The sequence below is a fragment of the Pseudopipra pipra genome, chromosome 12, assembly GCF_036250125.1.
Source record: "Pseudopipra pipra isolate bDixPip1 chromosome 12, bDixPip1.hap1, whole genome shotgun sequence".
NCBI lineage: Eukaryota > Metazoa > Chordata > Aves > Passeriformes > Pipridae > Pseudopipra > Pseudopipra pipra.
Window position 1 is genome coordinate 1,395,551 of NC_087560.1, and position 27,839 is coordinate 1,423,389.

The 27,839-nt window shown below is 44.2% G+C and overlaps 1 protein-coding gene across 1 annotated transcript; it reads right to left on the bottom strand.

Moving 5' to 3' along the window:
• Positions 1-27,839, bottom strand: ANXA2 (annexin A2). Its single transcript, XM_064668338.1, has 13 exons — positions 27,683-27,839; positions 23,020-23,079; positions 19,269-19,368; positions 11,742-11,836; positions 8,483-8,596; positions 6,291-6,381; positions 4,881-4,960; positions 4,496-4,555; positions 3,814-3,907; positions 2,993-3,088; positions 1,964-2,022; positions 1,225-1,347; positions 1-327 (listed from the first exon to the last, which is right to left on the bottom strand). Exons 2-13 carry the CDS (start codon positions 23,065-23,067, stop codon positions 268-270), a joined length of 1,020 nt encoding a protein of 339 aa, XP_064524408.1. The 5' UTR covers positions 23,068-23,079; positions 27,683-27,839; the 3' UTR covers positions 1-267.

The window sequence follows — 27,839 nt, forward strand, 5'->3', positions numbered from 1 at the left end:
TTCATTTTAAATTCTGTTTTATTAGAAACATGGCACAGAGAGGCAGGGCCTTTCACAAGCACGTGTAACCTCGTTTCTCTGGAAGGTTCCTTGGGCAGAGCCAGGCTGAGAGGGGCACGCTCAGAGCGGGGAAGCACAAGGAGCACGGCTCTGGCAGGGACGAGGGCAAGCCAAGGCTAGCTAGGCAACTCAGGTTTTTCTAGCATTACAGTAAAATGAAGAGGAAAATGGCATGTCTCTAGGTTTGGGTGTCTTCCATCACCGTTTTCAGTCCTCTCCACCACACAGGTTCAGCAGTGCCCTCTGGTAATCCCCCTTTGTGTCTTGCTGTAAAGCAAGGGAAGAAAAATACAAAATGCATATGAGGAATAGTCACAAAATACGATAGTATATGCATTATATTCCAAACCTGTGGGACAGTCTATGATTCACAGGTCTCCTCCCTGTCAGCCTGGAGGAGACTATCTAGACTGAGTTCTACTTATGTGTGAACTGAAATTATTTATCATTCTTGCAAGGCCAAGAACGGAGAGAAATTTTGGTATAAAAAGAAGAGTAACACAATGAAAGGAAGCTGAAGGACTCAGTTCTGTTTCTTGTCACTGATCACTGCAAAACTCATACATCAAGTTCACTATTTAAAAAATCTGTTTATTATCTGCAATTGACGTCTTTAGGAAAAGCTTCTGGCTTAAGATTTTTCTTAAATATTTTCTTCAACTTCATCTACACAAGAAAAAATGTATCATATGCTGTTGTGAGGGCGGGTAGAAGGCTAATTTCTAAACAGATGCACAAGCTCTTTACCTGTGCACCAAGTCAAGTGAAACCAAGCACCTATAGCCCCTGTCCACTCACTGAAATGGAAAAAAATCACTCTAGCTAAAAGTCACTCCTCGAGCACTGAAATGAAAGGCAGCAGCAGTTTAGATGCTGTATTTTCCCTCAGCAACCACAGAGGAATTCTGTTTTTCTTTTCTTTTGATCTGAGGATTGGGACAGGTGAGCAGACTTTTCCTTCAGAACACACCAGGTGATTGCACAAAGCCTGCATGCATGTCAGGTGGCTGCCAGGAATTGTACCAGCTGTCAACTGTGAAGTTAAAGGTGGGTTTTTCAATAGTGCAGCCCCTAAAACACCCCCCATGAACTCCAGTGGTACAACTAATCCAATGAGGACTGCTGCAAAGGTCCACGATATAAAGCAAAAGCTGAAAAACTTGCCTGGATGAAATAATAGAGAGATTTTCCATATTTCCTCTTGAATTCACTCTTAATTTTCAGCATGTCAACCTCGCAGCGGGAGACCATGATCCTGATCAGCACCTTGTCACGGGTTCCCTTGCCCTGCAGGCAGAGACACACTGAGAGCTGCAACAGCTGAGAGGCACAAAAAGCCACTGCATCTAATGGTGAGACAGCAACTGAGATGTAGAAATAAAAGATATCATGAATTAAATCTTCTAACTAAGGTGGCTATGATGACCCAGGAATTGGAGCATGAGTATACCTTTCTCATCAGCAGTGGCTGACCAGCTTCCAGTCACAAATGGAGCTTAGACTGTAAGCAGCAGTTTGGGTTCACCAGGAGGCCTTCCTGGTATTGCCCAGTGCCTGTCACCAGGCCTTTCTCTTTCATCCCTTTTCTTGGGAAAATGTTTTGAGACAGCTTTTTCTGCTATCAGCTCTCGGTTACTTGCAAAAGATGTGTCTAACTTTGCTAATTATAATCAATTGATCTAATACTGGTCATTATTATGAGACCCTTCCCTATATTTCCCTGTACCAGATAAATCTGAATAGATTATCCAGTGTTAAAAAATGCTTTTGAACAATATTAAGTAATTGTTAATTTATTCACGTGCCAGTCATACATCATATGAATAAAAGTGCCTAAGGAATCAAAATTTGATGAAACAATGGCAAAATAAAAATAGCATAACGAAAGAACAGTCTTCCCTACCTTCATGGAATCATACAGTCTGTCTGCAAAATACAGCTGCTTGTTCTGAATGCACTGGACTGAAGAGAGAGAGAGAGAGAGAATAGTTAAATATCTGGCCCATACCCAGAACAGCAGGACACAGAATGGAGCCATTTTGAAAGATGTGATAAGTAGTCAAAATAAGATTTTCAGCAAAAGTTCTTCCAAAAGAGGAAATGAAGAAATCATTTTTACCTGAGCTGTTACTTAGAAGTTGTTCGGCTGTGACTGAGCCACAAATGTTTACATTCTGAGATGGTATTTCCCTCCATGGATGGTGTCATTTCAGAATGCTAAACCTCCTCCACACATTCCACAACTCCTTCTTCCACTTCTATAAGCAATCCCTCTTCTGGAATCACTCCTTGTATGCTAATCCATAGGAAGCCTCCCTTTCAAGGCTGAGCTCTGTTTATACTCCATTTGCATTTCAGAGCTCCCAGTTCACCCTTAGTCCGCAATGGATTTCCCTCTTCCAGAGCCCCCTCTCAGACACGGTGACATCCTTGTCATCCCCACCCCATGGCACAGTCCCAGCCTTACACCTGCCTCCCCCTTTCAGAGAATTCAGTGTCAAACCAGCTCCCCCATCAGCCCCTCTCATCCCCCACTGCCTGTCTGGCCTCTCCTCTCACCCCCTGTTCCTTCTCCAGCCCGTGTTGATGTTGAATGCTCATTGTGCTCAGCTACAGTTTCAACCTTTTGGTTTGCTTGGGGAAACAAACATTAAGCCTCTGCATCAAATAAAAGTGGAACTACAGGCAGATCACAACACACAGGAACTTATTTTAATCTCGAAAGCAGTTTGTACTTTGCAAAGGGCAAAAATAAGCTACCTCTCAATACCTGCAATATCCTAAAATACACCAGTTGATCCAATAACACCAGCACATCCTGAATATTTCCCATCCAGCAGGGTGAAGCTGGGCCCCATTCCTTACCAGGATACACTGCAAGAGCACTGGAAAGACCCTGTATAAAGACAGACTTTACCTCAGGGCAACTCACCAAGATTAAGAAAGGCATTCTCCAAATCTCCCTTGACCTCCTTCTTGATGCTCTCCAACATATCATAGGGGCTGTAGCTCTTGTACCTGTCAAACACTGGCACGAGAGAGAAAATGGGTGAAACCAAAACCAGGCCAGGAACTGGCAGAAATAACCACCCAAAGCAAGAACAGAGACAGCAGTGCAGAGACATGGGATCAAAAAATATCTATTCGAGTCCTTCTGAGAGCTTTATCTTAAACACAGCCCATGTTTGCCAGCTAATAGTAAAGCTCCCATGCCATGGCCTTTTTGTTTTCCTTGAACACCTCCATAATTTGGACACCTCCTTAATCCTGTACTAGTATTTTTTGAAACAACAGGGATTTAGGCCCTGAAGGGTCTTCCAATGGCTTTTCCCATGGGCTGCTTACAGCAATCTCAGAGCAGCTTTGGAGAGCCTGCACTGTCAGAGTTAAACACATGATGTAGACTGAGCTACCCTGGCACAGAGGGAAGAGCTAAAGGACTTCTCAAGGTCTCCTGCATCCATGTTTTCTAGATTTGTAACATTTTTGTTTTCAGCCTATGTGACATATAATTGAGCATTGCTATACCTGTGTAAAAAAGACCTGTACACAGATGCAAAATGTGAGAATAATACATCCACAGAAATAACTATTTTTTGAAAAAAATTAACATCTTTGAGATTAATTAAGATTTACAACATCTCATATGTTTCATGACTGCTTCTCATGCTCATTTCAATCATACCTGGGACAAAATAGTTCCCATTTCATTGTAACTTTCTCTTACAGAAAAAAAAAAATCTTCAATAGTACCTTTCTGCAGGTGGGGGACACTTCTTTCAGTCATAATGTTGATCCACTTGGGAACATCAGTTCCCTTTCTCTTCACACCAGCATCATAGAGGTCCTGGGGTTAGAAGGAAAAGCAAAATTGTAAAAATCAGGAGTTATACAAGAAGCCATTGCAGATGTGAATAATCTCCTGATTGGAAAAACAAGCACTACTGGAACTGTGGCTGTGGGAGAAACAAAAGAACACGTTTGGGCAGGTCACCAGGACAACATCTATGGATCTAATCTGAAACTAAATACTTTGGATGTACCACTACCTACAGTTCTCCTCCGTATTTAGCTCTGTGTCCCTCAGCAGAATTGCTCCTGGCAGACACAGATGTACTACACAAGCATCAGAAGCCACTGAGCTCATTGCAATGTCCATGTTTCCTTTTGTTAAAGGTTCTCTCTTCATATTCTTAAGGAAATACCAGAGAGCTCCTGCAGAGGTTCTGGTGGGTACGTAGCCTGTGAAAACTGCTAACTGCAGTACCAGGATTGCAGGTGATATCAATACATTGATGCCAGGCCAACATCACAGTGCAAACAATCTGACACACCCCCTCCTACTGCCACAAAGGCTCTCCACTGCCACAGGATTTGTACATTCAGTGTCCCCCAAAGCTTGAGCCACTGAAGATATTTAATAACCAGCACTTACCCTGGCATCTTGGTCAATCAGCTCATAATCAATCACAGAGGTATCTTCACACCTTTTGCCCTTCAAACAAGGATATCAGTATTTAGAAGAGGTTTCACAGAATGTAAGCAGTGTGCTATGTGCATATTCCTTTCTTTTTAATTTTTTAATCTAACTTTGATAAATGAATAAAGAATGCTCCATCCCCACTATGAAGCTGCTGCTATTCATGCTGCATTTCTGTCAAAACAGTTTGCCCTTCAACTTGGAATAGTTTTTCCCCTAAAGTCAGTGAAAATACAGGGAAATTTAAAAGTAAATTTAAAAGTGTTTTACTGGCAGCCATCAGGCAGTTACCAAAGAGCAGGCATGTTTAGGAAATGTGGAAAAACACGAGCAGACCCACCTTGGCCAGGGCAACCATGAGCTTGCGGAAGTCACCAGATGTGTCTGATATGATGTCCTTTTCCAGCTCTGTCTTGTACACTAGAAAACACAACATTCTTCTCCAGTAAATGGTGTCCTACAAATACACCTTCACAAGGAAGCCAGCTGCTAATTCCTGTGTTTTATGCAGATAAATGAACAGCTACAACCTCACATGGAGGTTGATGCAGTCACACATGGAAGATGATGCAAACGAGTGCAGGCTTGCCTACATCAAACCCAACGCTGCCACCAGCCAGCCATGAGGACCAGCAGTCTGCCATGGGAAGAGACCAGGAGAACCTGAGACTACTAAAACGAGGGGGAATATTGTTTTAAGCTCAGTGTCCTGCTAGATCATTCTTAGCTTGATGTTTGCTTGTTTGATAAACAAAGCATTTAGGCCTTCTCATCTCATGGGTTTATGACTGGACAACTACAGTTACAAGTTGAATGCAAGAGACCAAAAGCCTTTAGGATAAATCCAAGGAATGCTCTGTGTGATTCTGCTCTGGTGTCTAAACATTTTCATTGCTTTCCAAGCGGTCATACCTTATACTGCTCCAAAATTACAGTCTCTTTCCAACAGCAACCTCATCTACAGCAGCAACACTCTCTGTGCCAATACATGTTATTTCTTTTGACACTGGCCCTTATGATGATTGGTTTTGCTTGTCCTTTCTGGCTCAGCCAGCACCTCACCAGCAGTGCCTGACAATCCGTGTGTCCCAGCACACGGTGATTTGCTGCATTTCAGGCTGCTTGTGGGGAAGCTCAACTGGAAGCTCAAGGTAAAAAACAGGACAGCTGAATTGTGATAAATCCAACAAGAATGGGCCCATGTAAAAACACCAGGAATATTATAGGACAAGTAATCTTTCTGAGGATGGATCTTGGAGCACTCATACCTACTTACAATCAACTCTGAATTTTAGTTTCCATCAGGTAACATGCTTTAGAAAAGTTGAAAAACAGAATATATGCTTTAATGAAGTTTTATTTCATGTCTTTTCTGGCAGATCTACCCAACAAGCTTACCAGCATGCTTCAGTGGATTTCAGATTCACCTACTTACTACATAAGTGATCCCAGAATCCACAAATCTAACATCATTATTCCTGTCACTATGCATAGAATGCTGGTAGCTTATAAAAGAAATTCATTTAGACAACTTGTGTGAGTGGTAAATATTCTCTAATCTGTTTGCTACCAAGCAACAAGATGGAATTATAAAACACACAGACACCCAGGACACCAGTACAAGTTATGTCCAACTGCCAGAGACTGAGCAGATTTGGGTAAGCTGTCTAATAATGACCCACTGACAGGAACTCACCCAGGAAACTCGGTGTAAAAACACAGGACATGGACACTTGCACAGTGAACTTACTTTCCCTGTAGACTCTGTTAATCTCGCTGAGCTCCTGGTTTGTTCGGGAGCAGATGATCTCGATGAGTGTGTCTTCATCAGTTCCCAGGCCCTGCAACACAGCCCAGACTCAGTCAGGAGCTACAAATGAACAGGCTTGCTGGATGGTTTAAAGATACTGTACAGACATCCTTTCTTCCACTCCAGCAGTTTCACAGTCATTCAGGGATATTTTTTGCCAGCTGCTCCCAAGAAGCAATATATGGAACACTTTTAGTTACCACTACTCCTCCAGTGGCTCTGAGATCCTGCAGATCTCTGGGCAGTGAGCATTTGCTGTGTCTAACACCCAGTGGCCTCCCTACCAGCACAGCTGGGTAAGATCAGCTTCTCATGGCCTAATGTGATTGTGTTCTGTCCACTGGGAGCACAGGAAGAAAGTGTGTTTAGAAATCCTGTTAGGATGCTGTTTGTTACGCCCACTGGTAACAGAATGTCATTTGTATGTGGCAAAAATGGGCATCATTTCCACAGGACTCCAAGAGCAGTAACATCTTGGGAAAAGATCTCGTGATGCAGTCTTTAGCATGTGGAAAATGGAAGCAATTAGGTGGAAAACTACCCTTTGGATAAAGTGTCTCTACTGAAAGGAGAAGAGAGGGGGACAAACAAACAAAAAACCCCAACTTCCCCCCCCAAAAAAAATAAAACCATGAACAAACAAACAAAAAAGAGTAAACCCAAGTAATTTTATAAAAGTGGCTTAAAGCTAAGAAAAGTAGGACAGCTTGCCACAGAATGGTTCTTGTGGGTGTCTGGTGAAGAAATGAAGGCTAACAACAGGTATGGTTTTCTAAATATTTTTAAAATATTTTGCAAGAATGTGTAACAGAAAAATAATTAACTCCTCAGCAATAATTTTGCTTTACCCAACTCTGGTGCCCATGTCAGAGCTTATAATGCTCTCATGCATCCAGCCAAACTTCAGCTCAGGCCAACTCCGAGCACCAGAGCAGGTGCTGGGGAGCTGGGAACAGCAACCCATGGGAGAGTAGAACAGTCTACATTTGGGGCCACTCTGAGGCCACTGCTTGGTCCTTGGGCTGTAAATACAACATAAATGGCACGTGGTCACCCTAAATATCGTGTATCGGGTGTAAGACATTAAAACAAAAAAACCTCCCAAACTAGTGATTCCCAATAAATTATGGATAACCTGTACTTAAGCCAGAAGAGGGCAGCAGCTGATAACTCAAACAAGGGGTTTGGCCCACAGTTGAAGAGTTACCATCTCCACAGTGGGTTTGGTTTTTGGTTTTAGGAGTTCAAGGGGTTTTTTGGGGCGGGGGGTGTAGTTTGTGTATTTATGCCTGTGTTTAGTGGAGGGGATGGTTTTGTTTTCTTCTTAGTTTTTTAACTTCCTTCTAATTGTCTGGAGAAGTTAATTACTTGGGTTTTTGTCAGGTTCTGAATTTCAATAGACATACCTTAGTACTTGTTCTTAATTATTTAAAGTAATAACCTGATCAAGAACATTCAGAATTCAAATGATGGTTATAACTACAAGTTCCCAAACCTTAGTTGGGTTAAAAAGGTGAATGTACTGGCATGAGCACCTCCCAAGCCTTGTTTCAGTGGCTGCAGAACAGGTATTTCTGACCCAGCAATCCCTGCCTGTGACTGCAGGGGGGGAAAACAGGGACTCCCTGCTGGGCTCTTTCTCAAAAGACTCCTTTTGATGCCCCTCCTCGTGTTCTACACAGGGGCAGGTCTGGTACAGGATGTTCTTTCAAGATCAGTGATAAAATAACCCAGTAACTGGAAACAGCTGTTTAAGCCTATAAATGCTAACAGAGGATTTAATGCTCCTCTAAGAGCTGCTCTCTTAATGGTTTTGTGTACTGTGAACCTGTACATTGTTTCTAAGAGCAGTCAGCAAAGCAGCAACCAGCCAGAGCAGCCTATCAGTCACTCCTGAGCTGACAAGAATAATTTTTTCCTTAAAGAGATTTATTTAACAGTTTAAAAATCACATGGTTCCAGAATTTCTGTCATTTTGGATGCCTTGCAGTTAAGGATGCTTAAACTGCAGCACTAAAAAAAATAACAATCAGTGTACCCGTTTGGAAACTGCAGCCTGGGGTATGAAGTCCATACTCATTCTTGAGACAGTGACATCAGACTGAGAACCTTAAATTTCAAAGCTTATTTACCTTCATGGCAGCTTTCAACTCAGAGGCATCGTACTGTGCTGGTGTCTTCAGCAAGCCCAGGATCACTGCCTCCAAATGACCTGACAGAGCAGACTTGAGTGCTGCAGAAAGTTCCTGGGAAACAGGAGGGACAATGGAAGAAAAAAAATTAAAGCTCACTTCTGATCTCCAGAGAATTTAACCCGCGGTGCTTAAGTCTCCAAGCCTGCAACAGTGTTTCTGACACAATTGACAAGGAAACAGAACACAAAGAGCTTTCCTTCTGTGAAAGCCTAAGAGAGAAATTAGGGCAAAGAAGCTTTTTTCTAATCCTCTGAAAATAAGAAGAAATGCACCAGTGGCTGACAAAGTGTTGGGAAGCACAGTGCAGACACATCTGAGCAGCTCTGCCCCAGTGCTGAAGCACTGATGCTTTGTTGGAACTAACAAGCCCAGCTGGATCTGAGTTTGACTCCCTGTGGTCAGTGCTTCTCCATCTTACTCCCAGAGTTTTCCCAGTGGCACTGTATTATTTGTGTGTTTTCATCTATTATCCCAACCCTTGACTAGCTAAGACATTAGAAAACTGACTGCACAGTTATTCCACTGCAAGGTCCAGCTCCCAAACAGCTCAGCTCCAGAGAAAAAAAATCATCCCTGAGCACAGAAAAATGACTCCTGTCTTCAAGGAAACTCTCAGAAGATTGTAGCTTAAATCCCTACTGTTAATTGTCAGGCAATCCTAGGGAAAGAAACAGTCAAGTATGTTCACTCACAGGATGCTTGCCAACCTGCACCAAAGAAAGCCAGAAGCCACATCCTCTTACAAGTTTCAGATGCAACTAGAATAATTCTAATTATCAGCTTTACCATAGTGTGTGTTACAAAGTTGAAACCCCTTGGATCAAGCCTGGAGTTCACCCAGATCCAGGTATTCCCCAAGCTGAAGTTAAATCTGCAGCATTCAGAAGGGAATTGCTGCCTTTCAGTTGCTGGTTTCCCCACTAACAGTGTGTGAGCTGGGGAGGCAGGGGAGCAGGGGGCAGAGAAAGGGAGCTCAGCTGGATTGCAGGGAAGTTTGTGCCAGAGAGATAAAGAGCCAAGGCATTGAGTTAATCTCCAGAGTCACTCATTTAATGCAGGCACTAATCTGTGTAATACTGTGTTCACTCCCTGCATGGATTGACAAGGGACTGAATGTGGTTTTGGGGAATCTACCTGCTTTAGTCTAAGACACATTTTAGTACAACAATTGGATACAGTGCTCCATCCTTTGTGTGACAACAGGTTCTTCAGACGTAAGATGAAGCAGCAACACCACCACATATCTCTGGAATAAATTGTAGGGAACAACCTGCCTGAGAAGTTGTGCATGCTCCACCCCTGGAAGTGTTCAAAGGCCAGGCTGGCTGGGGCTTGGAGCAACTGGGTCTAGTGGACAGTGTCCACCTTGGGACTCCAAGATCCCCTCCAACCCAAACCATTTGATCATTTACTAAAATAACTGCAACTAAACACTGTAACTGAGCCAAGAACGTGCCCTCATATTAGCATCCTCCTGGAGGAATAAGGTCTTCTGCCCCTGCCAGGCCAGCAGGGTCTCCACCCTGCCATTCTTTGCCAGGGCTCAGAGTGCTCTAAGGGAGAAGCAGAAAGCAGTGACTGACAGCAATCAATTATTTATAAATAGCAAATGGAAAGTGTTTTCCTAAGTGTTCCAGGGGAGTATCTGGATATCAGCAGTTCATTTCAGGGCCAGGGATTACTGGTGGCAGTCAGGACTGACCAGACACACCTGAAGACACACATGCAGAATGCCCAGTCTGCACTGGGAGCTCCACTGACACTGGGGATGGGGAAAGATTCCTCAAGCTTTCCAAGAGTTTCCATCAGACACTGCTCAGCTCAAAAGAATTAAAAGACAGGTGACATTTAAAAACTGTGATCTATTGATAAATCCTGCAACAAACAAAACAAGCTGCCTAGAACAACACAAGACTTTGCCAACCAAAACTGCACAACCCATTGGCAAAGCAAACCACGAGACACTGTCCCTAGAAGATGTACCTACGTGTCTTTTCATATCCCACTGCCTCCTCTCGTGTTTATCTCTCTCAGTGGTTTCTACTGCAAATTCCCATTGTTTCTACAGATTGGCTTATTCTTTGGCACTTGTTAAACTTGATAAATTCAGTTTGCTCTTGAGTTGCAGCAAGAAAAAAAGGTGAGAGAGAAACAGATGAAAAAAGTTGCAGATTTTCTTGACTGTGCATTTCTGTGGTCATGCAAAATTTAACAAAGCTTTAGGTGACACATTTCACAATTAGGGCCCACTTTTGTGCAGGACTCACTCTCCCAGTGCCCAAGGGCAGGACCACAGGGGTGCAGATGTGGGCACACATGCACGTGTCCAACCCCTGTGTGCCTCTGCATGTGCCTACACCACTCATGCAGCAAAGCTGGTGAACTTCCAAAATTTAACTCTACATTTACATTTGGGTTCAGATGAGTGTTCTGGGCTGCTGTTGGAGGACTACCATTTGGGGTCTGGCAAACCTGGAAGAGATACATCCATCACAATCTGAACGCTATACAAGGTTCCTCTTTATCGTGGGCATGAAATTTTGATCATGGTAAGATTCTGACAACTTCAAAAGAGAAGAGTTCCTGCCTTCCAGATAGCAAGACTCATTGTGCAGAATTCTACACACATTTTACAGATTTCTCTCCATCAATAGATCAGTATCCAGGTATTTCTGACAGGAATTAGTGACAGTTAACTCATCATATCACTTGGCTCACATCTGCAGTGCTCATAGCACAGCTGACTGCAGTCCTTCCTCAGCTAAGCCAGCTCTGAACAGAAACAGAATACTTCCCTTATGCTGGGTTGTCTTAATAAAACAAAGAATCCAAATATCCCCCCAAAAAACCCCAAACAAAAGTCCAGGCCCAAAAGCATCTCCCTTTCATCTTTTCCTTCAAATGGAAGCATTTCACACCAATGACTATTCAATATTGTTTATCATATTGCACCAGGGAATCCTGTGGCTCCCATCGTGACTGCTGGAGGTGCTGGGAAACCACTGCCTCCAACAGACTGCAGTCCCAGTTGTGCATAACCCAACACATTTGGAAGTTCCACCCGTCCTAAAAGGTGACAGCATGGGCAAAGCCAATGCAAGTTTTTTCATTTCAGAGAAAAGATAAACCCTGAAAAAAATCGAACTGTCCACAAGAAAAAATATTGAATAATTACTATTTGTTTATATTTGCCTACCTTTTTGGTTCTCCTCTGATAGGCAAAAGCAATGTCCTGCCTCTGCTCGTTGCTGCGGTTGGTCAGGATGTTGATGATGGTCACCTCGTCCACACCTACAGAGACGTGAGACAGAGTCAGAGCAGCTTTCCTGGCAAGGTTCTCTTTGTATCCAGACGTTCCCCAACACTCAAAGCACAGCACTGTGCTGTCTGCATCAGAGCCAACACTCTCATTAGTATTTGTCATGTCCTGGCCTTGGAGAAAGCACAACCAGTTACAGCCCAGGCTCTTGAGGAGATGCAGACCTTGGTGTACACAGGCAGCAACACACCTCCAAGTCTGCTTTGTGACCAGCTTTGCTGCTCTGTCTTCTGCCTCTCTTGGGAGTCTGTGCACTTGTGTTCAGGCACACACAATTCTGCAAAAGGTTGCTCCAGAACACAGTCCTTAAAACTGACATGAACTTGTACTTATTAAAGCCTGTCTCGTCATTTCAGTAGAGTGTTTTCAACTAAGGCTTATATTTTCTACTTAACCCATTTAATCTATCATTCCAAACATAAAAATGTGAAAATAAAGTGTATTTCATTCTCTCAGCAGCTCTGAGGCTCAGGAGACAGAAGGGGGTTTTTGACACTGGAAGAATATGTGCTCCTTTTTTTGAAGTGCCCACTGAAAGATCCATTCTGAGCTGTAACCAACAGGCCCAGAGGACTTGGGTCCCAACTTATCTTTCAGACAAGTGAACTACGTGTCAGTGAAGGTTTAGTTTCGAGTGCAGCATTCCCAATCCATGCACTTCAATGCAGCTGCAGCTGAATGCAAGGAGTTCATTCAGATTTATTGCAAGTTAAGAGCCAAAGCAGCATCCAGGGTTAGATCCTCTGGCTGTAACAGAACCTAATGCTCACCCCAGCTCCACATCCTGCAGTGCCATCAGTGCAGGGCAGTGCACATGGAGAAGGCTTTGCTGTTGCAGGGGAGGCAGGATTGCCCAATGTCCTTTCCCACACACAGCCACTTGCCACTCTGTTCTTTCGCTGCAGGCAGCACCTTGGGACTTTTCCTCTTGCTCCTCCTACTGCTACTGACTTCCACATCAGATTCCCACTCCTTTTCCCCACTTCACTTGCTGCTTTCTAACTGGATTCTCCCGAACTTGAATTCTTTGGGCTGGTAGTTCTTCCTCTGATCACAACTCTCACCTGCAGCTTGGTCTTGGCAGCTCAGTGGATACCCCAGAGCCTCGTTGGACTGGAGGCTCTTGAGCTTCTTGAGATGAACCTGAAGCATCTGACTTGCTCTGTATCCTGTGATAGGGCTCTGACCCCAGGGGCATAAATCCCCACACCCTGCAATCATCCCTGTCTCTCCCAGTGCTCTCTACAAGGACAGCCACCCTTTGTTTATTCACACCAACAGAGAAGCCCAACAAGCTGATGCACATTCCCTTAACTAAGCATGCAAGTGGTATTAAACACTTTCTCTTACTATGAGACCTTACAGGAACTGTCCTTGCAAGAAGTCAATCTCTATCAAAGGAACATGTTTAGAAAAGCAAGCTCCCCTGCCACAAGATGAAAAAAAAGACTTCTTAGCCACAGATACAAAATAGCCAGGGAAAAAATAGTTGGAATAACAAACAGGAAAAGCAGCACAGCACACTTTTACACTGAATGTGTCTGAACAGAACTGCAAAGGTCAGCCCAGGTACATCTGTGGCAGGTGACTGGAATTTCCAAAGGCCTGGGTGAGGACACACCAGCTTGCTCAGGTAATACCTAATTTTGCATTTAATTTTCTAACTTCACTTAAAACAGCAAACACAACTCTGTTTTTGTAGGCCACTTATAGACTTTTCTTAGAATGCTTTGTAAAAACGAACAAGTTAAAGAATTTGAGTGCCCTTCTCCAGTTCTCCAGTGCATGTTTGTGCCTGTGTCACTGATGTCAGCCCCCAGGTAAAATGTCCATTTGTATTCATGTCCATTATTGCTTAAACAAAGCTGTGTGGAGAATGCCAGCACAGCTGGAAGTGATGGCCAGGGAACAACATCTTCCAAACAGAAGTCAGCAGGGCTCATAAACGGCTGCACAGAGGAGACACCTGGCACAGCTCTCACGCTGCCACTCAAATATCAAGCTGAACCCTCAGCTGTGCTGTGGAACCACCTGCTCTGGACTATTTCCACATTGACTTAGAAGTGGCAAAACTCTTTCTAAATATTGCATGTCTAATGCAGTGCATATTCTTCTGCAACAGAAAGGTAAAGTGTAACAGGTAATCTGTTTTCTGGCGAGGTTTTGAAGCAAACAGGGGGCTCCAGAGGTCAGAACAAGCCCAGAGTTTGGCCTCGGGTCTCTCCATTTATTACAAGTCTTACGAATAGTTTCTTTAACATTTGCACACAGGTCACTACAAAAGATGATTTTTTGATTAAAAAAAAGCCAGAAAGTAAGGACTGGATCAGCAGCTTCCAGCAGGACTCAGATCCCTGCCAGAATCCAGCTACATTTATTTTCCCTATTACCCAACACAACCTCACAGCAACTTGAAACAAAGAACTGCAACAGATATTATAAAAAGCAATCATATCAAGTGTGAATCTTGCAAAAGGCCATCTAGCCCCTAGCTGCATGATCTAAAATTATGAGTGAAATCCAAAATTCCTTTCTTCTTCTTCATCACATTTTTCCTACTGAAATACTACACTCAGCCTGGTGTCCTCAGCTCGTGCCCAGGGCAGACCTACAGCACTGCTCTTACTCACACAGTTTGACCTGCAAATGATGTCAAAAGGCCCTGGACAGTATCATGTGTCTAAGTTACAAATTTTGGGTTGCAAACATGCTGACTGCACATGTCAGCCACAACCTACTCCTGCACATTTTCAAGTGTTCCCACTGTATAAAAGAAAACAAATTCTCTGAGTCCAGAAACGGCCACACACAGACATTGGGCCTTTCAGCACAGCACAGAGCAATGTCTTAAGCTTTTTAATAAATTCTAAATGTAAGCAGCTCTTGGCATTGAAAAGAGAAATTACATTTTTGAGTTTTCTCATATCACAATTGTGATAAATTAGCAGGCCCCAGATGACTGCAGCCCAGTTTCTTATGCTATGCTTTGTGGATGGAAAAATGAAGTGAACTCATTGCTCTGGCACTCAGGGGAAAGTGAGTGCCTGTATCTCACACTTGGGAATGCTGCTGCACAGACAGGATGCTGACTCACATCTGCTGAGGTGGGGCAGGGCAGGACAGCAGCTCAAACACTTTCCTTTGTTCACTAATATCTCTGCAAGTTTCAGGGCAATCAAACAGAAGTTTATCTCCACATTTATTCTGTCTAGGCAGATTTTATCATTGCATCTCTATCAATGGGCCATGGAAAGAAAAATTCTGATGAATAACACCTTCTCTTTTGAAAGAGGCAATCTGTGGCAGTGTTGCAGCTCAATCAGCAAAGGAGAGGAAATAAATATAACCAAAAGGATCACTTGGAGTTTTTCATTTTTTGGTTTAGAAGACACTGCAGTTGAATCTCCATGGGCCACATCAAGAGCACCAGCATTGTTCTGGATGGTATGGACAGTCATTTAACTTTCCAGGACAACAGAGCACAGAGCTGACATATTTTCTGTCTGCACCCATTCACTCAGCTCATTTACTACAAATCTACTCTCTTGAACTTCATTTTCAAACACAGCATGGGCAGAACACCAGAACTGGTTGTGACCCAACAGCACCCAGGTCCTACAGAGATCAGCAGTGTCCAGGGATGGATGGGATGGGGAGCAGCTCCCCCATGTGGGGGATGTACATGATCCGACCCTGGGAGGCCTCAACTGGTACCAGCACAGTAATGGCACTGTTTGACTGAGCTCATGGTCTGCAGGGTCTTATTTTCCTTGGAAAAAACCTGATCCCACTGGAGTCAAAGGGAAAAATTTAGATAAAACCAGATGTCATTTCAGCTCTGCTATTTTGCTTTGTGAGATTTCACCAAACCCAAACCATGTTGCAGTGAGATATTTCTTTAGTGATACTTCTAATACCTGGAATATGTGACTGATGCACTTTGGGGGATTATTTGGCACTATCCTCCCTCACCAGCAGCCAGTAGGTTTCCTCTAAAAACTTTTACTCCATAACAAAACTCTGCTAAAAGGTATGGGCATGTTGAATATACCACATAAACAGAAGACCTTTCTGTAAGACTGAACTCACTGGTTTACATTTTGTCATTGTTTTACCAATGTCTAGATAAAATGAATTTATTGTAGATCTGTTGGAATTCTGCCAGTCATGGGGAAAAAAGGTATCCCATGAGACCTCAATAAAAGGTTGCAAGTGACTTAATTATTCACAACCTACTTTGACAAAATTATTTAACAAGTACTTGAGGCACAGAAAGTCTCAGTGAAAGGGAATAACTCTGGAAAAGAGAGACACTTCAGCAGTTGTCTTTGCTACAAAAGAATGAAAAGGAAACCTAACATAAGCTCTGTTAGTGCTGTTCTACTTAGTTTCCTCTGTTTAGGCTCACGTACATCAGCTAATCTATACACAAGGCACAAGAGAGCATTGTACAGAAATTAAACAGCCTCTTGTCCTATACAGCAAAAAGCCAACGTTCACAAAGGACATGCTAAGGCCTGAGATGAATTTCTACAGAAACACTAAACAGCATAAAAAGGAAACACAGCCAAGACATTTATTACAAAAGGAACAAGCCAGGACTGTAACAAGTTATTTGCATTATTCAACCTCTGGGTTGCAGGATTGCTAACTGCAAACTGGTTTGACATCACCTGCAGCCATTCCTGCACATTCCCCTTTCTGGGCTGTGGGATATATTTAAACCCCCTGCACTTAAATCAGCTCCACTCAAAGCCCAGCAAAGGGCTGGACAATGTCTTTGTCCAGTACAGTTTTTGCAGATAGATCTGAGCCCAAATAAACACATCCCAGTATTTTCCACAGATCCTGCAGAGGTACACAGATGGTCAACCAACCTCAGAGGAAGGAACCTCAACAGTGGGAATGAATGCTGAAATATTTAGATATTATATAGAGCAGAACTGCGCCCTAGATCTTTGTCTAAAACAAACATACAGCTGTTGTTTAGGCAGTAAAATAAGTTTTACCCATTTCACACACAATCACCAAAACAGAATTGATGACTGATTCTGGGAGTTTCCCTGGCTGAGGAACAGCTGGATAATAATTTCTGGGGCCAAAGTAGCCTGCTCTGATGGCAACCCCCCCTGTTTATATAGGCACTGTTTAGACAGGGCATACCCAGAGATCAGACTCCAGCAGGGCTCATTGCCACAGCACTGCTAGAAAGGACACACCTGGCTGCTCTGATGAGACCCACAGAGCAGGGACACACCTTGGTGTTCAGAACATGGGCTTCAGATACCAGGAGTCCTTTATCCTGCAGAGAGTAAAGTCCCCCAAATGCTTGGTTCTGACGTGCCTGGTTTTTTTGAAGTTGCCACCTCAACCACAAAACAGCTTCCATGTGTATTTATAACCTGTTATCTCCCTCGATGTCTTAAAATGAACAGGTCGTGTCACTCTTTACTATTCTAAGATAACTTACACTGCTTATTTCCACTTTCCACACACAGTGCAAACTAATGGCTAGGAAAATGGGAGCTGCTTGGATATAGAGTTTGTTCATTATGGGTGTTATGTCTCTGGCTCAAAAAATACTTTGATATTTCTCAGAAATATTTTTAAACTTGTTCTTGCAGAAGAATTTCCCTGTGTAGCTCTTTACACCACTATCCACAGGAAAAAACAGTTCTTGTCCAGATGATTCAGAATTTTCATTTAGGCAAAACCCCATGTATATTTTAGAGAGCACACATTGTAGCACATTTTCTGAATTAGCAGATGAAAATATCCTTTCACAAACCATTCAAAGTGCAAGGAAACAGTACCTGGAAAAGGGTCATAACACTACTTCTTAATTTTCCACAGGAATACTTCCCTTGTGAAATTCTTTAAGGTGGAAGATTCAGTGTCACAACCATTAAGAGATTCTCACCTTTAAAGCCACCTTCCCCAAACAGGTTCCGGACAACAAACGAATAAGCAGAGATCAGCTCAATCCTACAAACCACCAGGTCCATGAATAAGTTCCCCTATTATTTGTTCAGAGAGTTGAAAATCATCTCTCTGATGAAATGTTTCCATTTACCCTAAAACCAAAACTCAGCAAACTGATTATTTTTGCTGGAAGAAAGTGAAAAAACGACATGAACTTGACTTTCCTGCCTGGAAAAGCTTTTGTACTGCCTGGGACATTGCAATTTCCTTTTGCAGTAATTAACAGCTTGAGTGTTCAAATGTATAAATTTGTACTATCCTGCAGGCCTGATTTGACAGGTTTAGTTTTGCCCTACAATCAGAGCTGCAAAAAATTATGAAGTCTAGACAAAACTCTACATATACACACAGCCTCTTCTGCCAAACCTGATGGCATGTACACCTCCCTCACAAGAGGATTTCTGTAAATAAAAGCAAACCATAAATGATTCAAAATCACAACTGACCTCAGTAAGGTATTTCTCCAGTTAAATTAAGAAATCTTTTGAAAGGAAGCCTCACTGCTCGTTAGGGTGGGGAAATATTTTACGTTTTAGAGCAAGTCAACCATGTGCTTTGTTGGCACTGATGGAAGACTTAGCATTTCTTTCTGATGAGAAACTATTTGGCTTTTAAATGTCTCCCTTTCCTGACATGTAGGCAAAAAACTTGTCAGCTGCAGCTCCACCCAGCTGTTGCCTCTCTGGCCTGAACAAGCCTGGAAGGTGTGGCACCCCCTCTGTGTCCCAGAGCAGGACAAGGACAGGATCACAGCCCTGGGAGTACCACCAAGGAATGCTCTCAGAGCTGGAGTTCGTGCTCCCTGCACTCCTGATGGTTCCAGCAGAGCAGAGAGAGGCCTCCCAACAGCCTGAACTCTCACAGTGCCCTGAGCCTGAAGTACTGCAAACTCATTTCACAAACGCGTTTTTAGGACTTTCTTTGACCCCAAATTAATACAAGATACATCAGCATTTAGTTCAAAACCCAGGAGAAAAGTGTTCAAACCACCCCTATGCAGCTGTCTGGAGAGCTGAAAGGAAGAAGAAACGTCCAGTCCAATAATCCAGTAGAAATCCATGATTCAGAGCCTGGTCCCCAATCTCTGCCACAGAAGCTGACACTTCATTCTCAGTGGCAGAAAAGTAGTAGAATTTGAAGTACTGATGAGCCAAGAAAGAGAAAAAGCGGACACTTTCAGTGATAACTTCAACAACTCATGGCTACAAACTCAAAAGCACATTCAAAGCACACATTTACAGGGTTCAAACTCCAGCTGGGTCAAGATTTCATCAGTGAGGTCTGAGAAATCCAACACCTCCTAAAACAGGTATCCTTGAGAAAGGATCTGAAAACACTGGTCTTGAGACACAGTATTTTTGTGTTTTCCTGCAGGCCAGCCTTCTGTCCTGCAAGGGAGCTGAGGCCCAGCCCTGCTCTCACCTTTGGTCTTGATGGCCGTCTCCAGCGCCGCCGCGTCCCGGTCGGCATCGAAGTTGGAGTAGGCCTTCACTGTGGCATAAGCACTTGGTGGGAGAGAATGCTGGAAGGAAAAGGAGGAAAAGAACTTCCAAGTTAAATTGTGTAATGTGAAATTGCTGCAGTTAATAGAACACGTGGCTCTCAGTTAACTGGTATTCGGCCAAATGTTTAAATACAAGAACGTGAAAACAGAATTCTACAAAGAGCCACCAACTCTGTTCTCCTGAAGTGTGTTGTCCAGAAATCCACTCACAGCCATGCTTATCATAACACAGAATATAGACAAATAGATATTTTATTGCAGCAAAAACCTACCACGTTCCAAGTTTACTCACTAAACCTCAATATTCTAAAATCTGGAGTTTTCTGGCTAGATCTGAAGGAAATGCAAAGAAAATGAAAGTCTGAAGTATTTTAGATTTGAAGCCTATACTTTACTTTGGATTACAGGCTACAAACAATGATTAAAAAAAAGTAGAGGGAGATGGAAGATAAATGAGTAAGTCAGAACAAGTTTTGTGCCCTATCTCATGGACTTTAAAGGTAACACAAACAAAATCTTTTCAAGCCTATAGTTCTAGAAAGCAAAAGTTACTCACAGTGTCCTTTTGAAACTCTTTGCTTGCAGATTCTTGGTTTAAGCAGCATGAGGATAACAAAACCAAAGGACATTTCAAGTTACCTCTGCTAAGAGTAAGAGGACTTGCAGGTAACTTCACTGAGTAAACAGATGCAACAGTTTAGAAGTTACGAGATTGTAGCAGTGTTTATTATGGCCCTCTCCTGAGGATTACAGCTTCAAACAGAGGGTCACCAGAATAAAGATTCAAATCTCCTCAGCTGCTTCAGTGTAAGCCAACAGTTTAGCCTGTTATCACCTCCCACGGGCAGGTTCAACCAACCCACAGATTTTCATACAAATAGATGAGAAATCTTCACAAATCCCACTCTGCTGAGTTCAGTTTAGAGATCCAAACCTCTGGCAGAAAGGTGTAGTGACCAACACCTGACACTGCCCCCGCTGTTTCCTAAGTGAATGAACAGCTAAGCTTTCTTGGCAAAGAGCCCCAAAACTCTTGTTTCTGTCCCTAACTCCAACAGAAGGCTGTGTTCATGAACAGGACTAAGCTATCTTAATATCCCTGGAGAATCTTTTTACTTGCAAATTTTTAAGAGGACAACCTTTAACTAAAAATATTCCATGGTTTCTGACTAGGTTTCTCTCCTGCAGAGGTCAGGCTGTCCTGGACAGATTCCTCTGGCAGCAACCACTGTGCCCTCTTGAGAGAGTCTGTTTTGTGCTGTGGGGATGGGGAGTCAAAAAGCACTGATAAACTGAGCCATTCTCTTTTGTCTCTTACCATCAGCTCAGTCCAGCAAAGTGGCCCCAGCTTGGCCCAGAGCCACACCACAGAACACAGAGTGGCCTTTCAGCAGAGCAGGTTGGTAACAGAGACAGTAACTGGAGATGTGCAGGGAGCCTTGGAGACCTCTGTGTGCCTGACAGATCCCTCACCCAAGGCACACCCCTCATGGCACTGCTAACTAACCACACACTGCTAACTAACCACACACTGCTAACTAACCACACACTGCTAACTAACCACACACTGCTAACTAACCACACACTGCTAACTAACCACACACTGCTAACTAACCACTCTGCAGAACCTGAAGCAAGTCACCAGGCAGAGCTGGGCACCTCTCCTTCCACCCACTCTGAGTATTTTCTGAGTGATTTGGATGGAGTATTTTACTGTAAAGATGATGCCATACACTAACAAAATACAGTGTATTTGCAGTTGGCAGCCACATTTTACTGTGTCCCTCCACCCAATGCATGCAACAAGTTAGATTCACTTTCCCTGACACCTGACACAGGTCTTAGCAGGGTGATTGCCTATGAAAAACAGCCATTTAAATTCCAGACAATACAGACTCAAATTACTAATTTAGTAATCTAATACCATAGTACTGGTACTGGATGTTTTCAGACAGGAGCTTTCCCAACTGACTTTCCATTTAGTTCAACATAAAATTCTCTACAATGTGGCAGTAGAAGTCCAGCTGGAGTGTAACTGCACCACAGCCTGGGCCAAACTAAAGCAGAGAATGCTTCCTCCCCATGTATCTAGTGTCCTTCAGAGGTCCTCCAACTGTTTTACCTCCTATGAGCTTGACTAATTTAATTCTATTGGGAAGAATAAAATTTGATGGAGAAGCAAATATCACAAACAGGAAAGCTGAAGAGACTCAATTTCTTCTATAAACACCAGGACCCTTTCAGAACACCTACATCTCAGGATTCTGAGAATCTTTCTCTGCTCTTGGCCACAGATGTAGAAACTGCAAGCACAGATCAACCTCAGCTCAGCTCCATCCTCTCCTTAAGGGAAGGAAGGTTGAAGAAAGCAGGGCAGTTTCTTCCCCCTGACCCAAATCAACCTCTGTACCAGTGATGCAGAGCACACAAGTTCCTTATGGCACAGGACAGGACTTGGCTTCAGCCACGACCTTTCTATAACATTAAGACTAAAAACTTGGAGTTTTTAAGAGAGAAATGGGTGGTTCAAACCCTATGTTTAATGTCAGTTAACTTGCTGAATCACTGCTTGGGGAAACTGGTCCAATGCTTTATGCATGACAGCTGCTCAGGGAGTCCAGCTGCCAGCTTAGGACCTACACAACAAACCAGCTGCCTGACACTTCTTACAGGATTTCTGGGGCAGCATTTCTGAGGAAAATGCTGGCACAGAACACTTTCAAATTTCACTTTTTCAACTATTTGCAAGCATTAAGGAATAAACATTTCTGCCCTTGAGAATAGATTACTTAAATATTATTCTGCAAGTAACTCTCCATTGAAGAGCCAGGAAAGCTGAAACTTGACTGCTTTTGCACTACAAAACCAGTTCTACCACTTACCTCCAGGGCACTGGCCAGTTCATTGCAACAGCTCTTTCACAAACACTGTCTGGGATCATTCATTGCACAACAAGTAACAAAAACTGGCCAAAAAATGTGCTGGTACCAAGCTCAGAGCTGGAGTTACCAGCTCTAAGATTTACAAGTACAGCAAGTTTAAAGGCAACATGATGAAATAATGCACAGATAGGATTCACTTCCCCTTCAGTGCCAATCACAGAACCACAAAATCATGGCATGATGTGCTGATACCACACTGGTAACCTACCTTCTAATGCTGCAGCTTAAGAAATCAAACAAAGACTGTGGCTTTCTGGCATTTCAATAAAACCATAAACCAAGTGCAGATGTGGTAGAAAATACACAATCAAAACTAAAACAGAAAACAAGTTTGAGAAAAGTCTTTTTCAAGAAATAGTTTGATTTTGGTGATAACCATTACAGGAATAAAATCCCCAATATTTTTATTCTTATTAAGTAATGTTCTCCATTTTTAATTTTTAAAAAATAGAAATTCAGAGGGTATCAGCAAAACCAAACATATTTCCATCTGCTCTTATCATCCTTAACTCACTTGTTCCTCATTAAATCCAGTCACCTCATATAACTGTCCTATGGTTTACAGCTGTTTTGTGGTTTTTAGCCAATGGAAGTTTAAGCAGAGGAGATGTGTGGAATTTTATGAACTGTACAGCTCAGGACAATTGTTGGCACAGAGTCCTGTAAAAGAAACAAGATGCGACATTTAAGTAAAACAAACTTTTCTTGTTTAGATAATAATACTTACATCCCCTTCCAGGCTGAGTTTGCTTAAAATTTCGTGAACAGTAGACATCTTGAAAGGATGCTGGAAGGAGAGAAAAAGAGACAAAGTAGACTTAAATATATTTACAATTACATTTGTGTTACAGAGTCTTGGAACACTGCAGTACTTAGTGACACCATCCCATGGATCTGCCAATCCCAAGCAAGACAGAAGATTTAAAGAGTTTCCAAGCCACACCACCATTAATAATGCAACAGTGAGAGGTCTTCAATCTATTGTACAATAAAAATTCCTTAAATAAGCATTTCTTCTGCATTTTAAATACTTAAACTTGTGAACTGGAGAATCTCTATCGCAGAAACAGAATTGACTAAGCCCACAAATCTTCCCAGAAAAATGGTGCAGAAACATTACAGCCTGGGCCAGCTCAAAGCCAACAGGCAGCAACAAGTCAGACACAGTCCCTGAGGCACTCATGGAACACAGTGGGACTGTTTATTGTCACACAGGCATTTTACACAAATGTTTGTATCTGTTTGATCCTTAACCCTGGATGCACCGTCCTGTGCTTTTGTAGTGGCTCCCCAGTACAAACACCAGTTAGTAACATGATTGTCAGACACCAGGTAATAAGGATTCCCTTAAAATGGCAGCTCCAAAAATAAGAGCCAGTGAGGCAAGAGAATCCTTGCCAGAACCCACAGAACATCTCGCTAACGTGCATGAAAAACCAGAGCAAACCCCAGGTTGAGACAGATGAGACATGCTGCAGAAATGAACTCTGATGGGATATGTTCATGATACAACACCTTGTCTTGTTTAAACTCTGCTTTCTGGTCGGGGAAGTTTGCCAGAGCTGTATCACTGTTTTACTGGAAGGGTCTCTCGACTACAGAAAGGTTTTCCAAAGGTTATGAGCCAGGGGCAATGTTTCAGAGGCTTGATGCTTTCCCAAAGCTCTGCTCTCAAATTTCTCTGTGAAAAGGACAGGCATTACCACTCACACAACCATCCAGTCCTCCAGGATGGCACCTGCAGCAAACATTACTTTGCCTGTTGGAATTCAGCCTTGTTTCCCAGGATCTCCACAGTCCAGGTGCAGAGAGCACTGTTCCACAGGGAAAAGAGCTGGGCTTCAGGAGAGTGGAAGAGAAGGGCAGCAGGACCTCAAACCCAGTGACTCTGCACTGATACCTGAGCCTGGCACCAACCCTGCACAATGCCCAGCTGGCTGCCATCCCTTCCCTGCCACACTGTCCCTGCTCCCCAGTCCAGCTCCCTGGCACCTGCCCTCCCACCACCTCCCAGCACTGTGCAGCCAGTGCTGGCCATGTCCTTCCAGCTGGCCTTCAGGTTTACTTTTTATCCTCCATCAGTCCCTCTCCTGATGGTATGGGGGCTTTCTCAGGCCACCCAGGCAAATTTCCCAGACCAATCTCCTCTCCACTCAATGATCAATCTGAAATTAAGAGCTTGGAGAACCAGAAAGAAGTTTGAAATAGTTTCTTAATAATGGAGATCTGGTTAAAACTCTAGAACAAGTGTTTATTTTTTATTTTAGCTCCTGTAAATCAAGAAAAAGGAAGAGAAATCTTTTACTTTTGGTAGATATAGCAAGTGCTATAACCATAAAACCCATCTACACAATTATACAGCTCTTGCAGTGTAACTGCTGTAATCACACCTTTCCTCACTCAGAATACAGAAAGAAACCCTTTCATCTACTGAAACAATCCAGGTTTAAGTAACTAAAGCAACTTAACTTCAAACAGAAATTAAGATTCAAGGGGATGAAAAAATAAGACAGAGAACAAAAATCACAGTCATGCATCAATGTATTTGAGAGTAAATCTTTTTTCAGACCAAAAATCCAACCCAAGCCTTTAAAGACAGGCTGCAGAAGTTGTAATAAGCTGCTACCTGCTGTTGGCACTATTAATCATGCTGGTTAGAGGGGACTGATATACTACTGCATTATGAAAGTCTTGATGTTTACTCTTAATAAAATGAAGAGCCTAAGCAGAGAAACCTTTGCACTCTGACAGTATTTCAGCCAACTCCAAAGATGGGTGACTGAAGTCCTTTGGTTTTGCTTGTCACAAAGAAAACACCGGTGAGAGTGAAGCAAAGCAACTGCAGTATAATCTTTCACATTAAGAAGAAATAGAATCACTGAACAGCTTTTAGTAAGGCTTCTGTTTCTAAACCCATTAAAAACCACACTGAATCAGGCTTGTTGGAACAAAAACTTGGTCAGAGTCCAGGAACAGGCCTACCACACCCTCACGTAGAGCTGGAACTGGGAGGTTCATATCACCACACACAACAGTGCCAGAGCAGCCCACTGCCCAGGAGCAGAGAGTGGCAAAGGGGAAATGGGAGGTTTGGCAAGAATCTTTGGAGAGAAAGATCTTTACAGAGAACAAACACCTCTCTTGTCTCATCCTGCTCTGTAAGGCACTCAGATTGGAGAACAGGCTCTCACTGTTCCCTGATGGACTGATTCTATCTGATATACTTTGGACAAGTTCTGGATGGGTTTGAACATGTAAATAGAAAATACCTGCACTAACTTGTTCTTCCTCATGCTGGAGAAGAACCAAATTTTACCTTCCAGCTGTAAACTAATACTTCACTACCCTAAGGCAAGTTTCTACAACCAGTTTCCAAACCCACATTATGCAATCCTGAATTACAACAATATTCTGCTAAAAGAAATGGCATGTTTTGGTCTCGACCCCCACAGAAGGCACTGGTTTGCAGGTCTGTTATTACACTGGCCCAGTCTCTATTCACTCCCTTATCCCCATAACTGTGGGGTAACAGAAGAATGTGTGTTTAAAAGCAGCCCCATGTCTCGATTCCCAGGGGCAGCTCCCAGCCATTACAGCAGAAAAACCCCCATGGGATCCATGGAGAACACTTTCAGGTATGCACAAACAACCGCATTGCTCAAGGAGCAGAGTTAGCATTTTAAGAAGCCCTTATTATAACTAGACAGAGATTTGACCAAAGGGTGTTCCCAGGGATCTGAGCCAAGGAAACGGCATCCCCGGAATGAGGGAATGGAAACTCCTTCACTGGGAGCACATTTGTGCTGGGTTTCCAAAAACTAGGGCAAGGCCTATCACGAGAGGAGATGAGAGAGAGCAAGGAAGATCCACAATATCTGTTGTAAATGAAATAAGGACTCAAAATCATCCATTTATATACAGTGCTAACCAAAAGTACAAATAAGCCAGGCTTGTATTCCCCCAAATCACCCAATAATGTTTAGCAAATCATTTAAAGCCACTTTTTGGAGGGGAAAAATCAGCTTTAAAGGAAAGAATTTCAAAACCCATTAAAACTATGCTACCACAAATATACTTTAACCATTCTCTTCCACAGACACTGCTAACAAGACCCGAGATGTTCCATTCCAGGGAGCTATTATGCACATACGAAATTCAGGATTTCTGTTTCTTCAAATACAAGTTATTCTTACTTCTGAAACTTTACAGAAAAACCTGGTTTGTTGTGTTTTGTTTTTTTTTTAATCCAGGCAAACCATACCAAATGTAAGCTAATGGAAGTACACTCCCTAGGGCTGCTTATCACAGATATCTCCACCAACAGCAGGCAAACACGGGGATGAATCACCCAGGGGCACAGACCTTCCAAGAGTCTTTCACTCTTGACCTGTATGTCGGGGTCTGCACATCTCTTTGCAGACACAGCACACGAATATGAGCACAAGAAGTAACGTTAAATAGAACTAGAGCTGCCCTGTGTAAGCACACAACTCACTTCCGCGTGACTGTCCTGAAATCATTTCACTTCTCTTTCAGTTAAAATACACGGTAACATTCCTTTGCCTACCACCTCTCCTCACTCGAGGAGGAAGTGGTGTCCGAGCTGACTCACAATCCAGCGAGACCTCGGCAATTCTGCTCATGGCCAGGGCAGGGTGGGGGGAGAGCCGCGCCCAAGGCTGGCTCAGCGAGCGGGACCCGCGGGGGGCTCCGTGGGGAGCGGACAGGCAAAGCTCGGGGCAGGGCTGTCCGTGCCAGGGGTCCCTGTGCCCCCCGGCAGCACCGCCCGCGCCAGGGGTCCCCGCTGCCCGACCCAGCGGCACATCCGCAGCCGCACCCCGGGCAGGAGGGAAGGGAAGGGGCCGCTGCCCCGGGCTCGGGCGGGTCCGGGCTCCGCCGCGCCCGCGGGAGTCATTCCAGCCCCGCTCCGGCGGAACGACCACCGCCCTCAGCGGCCGGCACCGCCGGGAAGCGAACTGACAGCACCGCGGGCAATCCAGCCGAGCCCTCGTGCACCTTAGCGAGGAGCAGGAATGAGTGTCCGCGGAAGCTTCACCAAGTTTGGGGCCGGTCCCTCTTTCCTGAGCGCGGCCGCCACACCCAGCGCCGGTGCGGGGCTCACGGAGCGCCCCGGGGACAGCCCCGCCCTGGGCCCCGCAGTCCCACCGTGGGACCGGGCACGGAAAAGCCCGGGGCGGGCAGGGCCGGGGGCAGCGAGCAGAGCGAGGGTGCGGGAGGGCGGCGGCCGCACCAGCCCCTGCCCCGCACCGGCCCCTGCCCCGCACCGGCCCCTGCCCCTGCCCCTGCCCCGCACCGCTGCTGCCCCGCACCGGCCCCTGCCCCGCACCGCTCCTCCCGACCCCGCCCGGCCGCTCCCGCCGCGGGCTCACCTGGCTGGGGCTGGGCGGCTCCGGCTCTGCAGCGGCTCCGGCGCTCTGGCAGCGGCTCTGGCAGCGGCTGTGGGGCCCGCGGCCGCCCGGGCGGGGTTTTGTAGGGCCGGGCGGCCCCTCCCGCCCCTGCGCTGACTCACCGGCCGCGCCCCGAGCG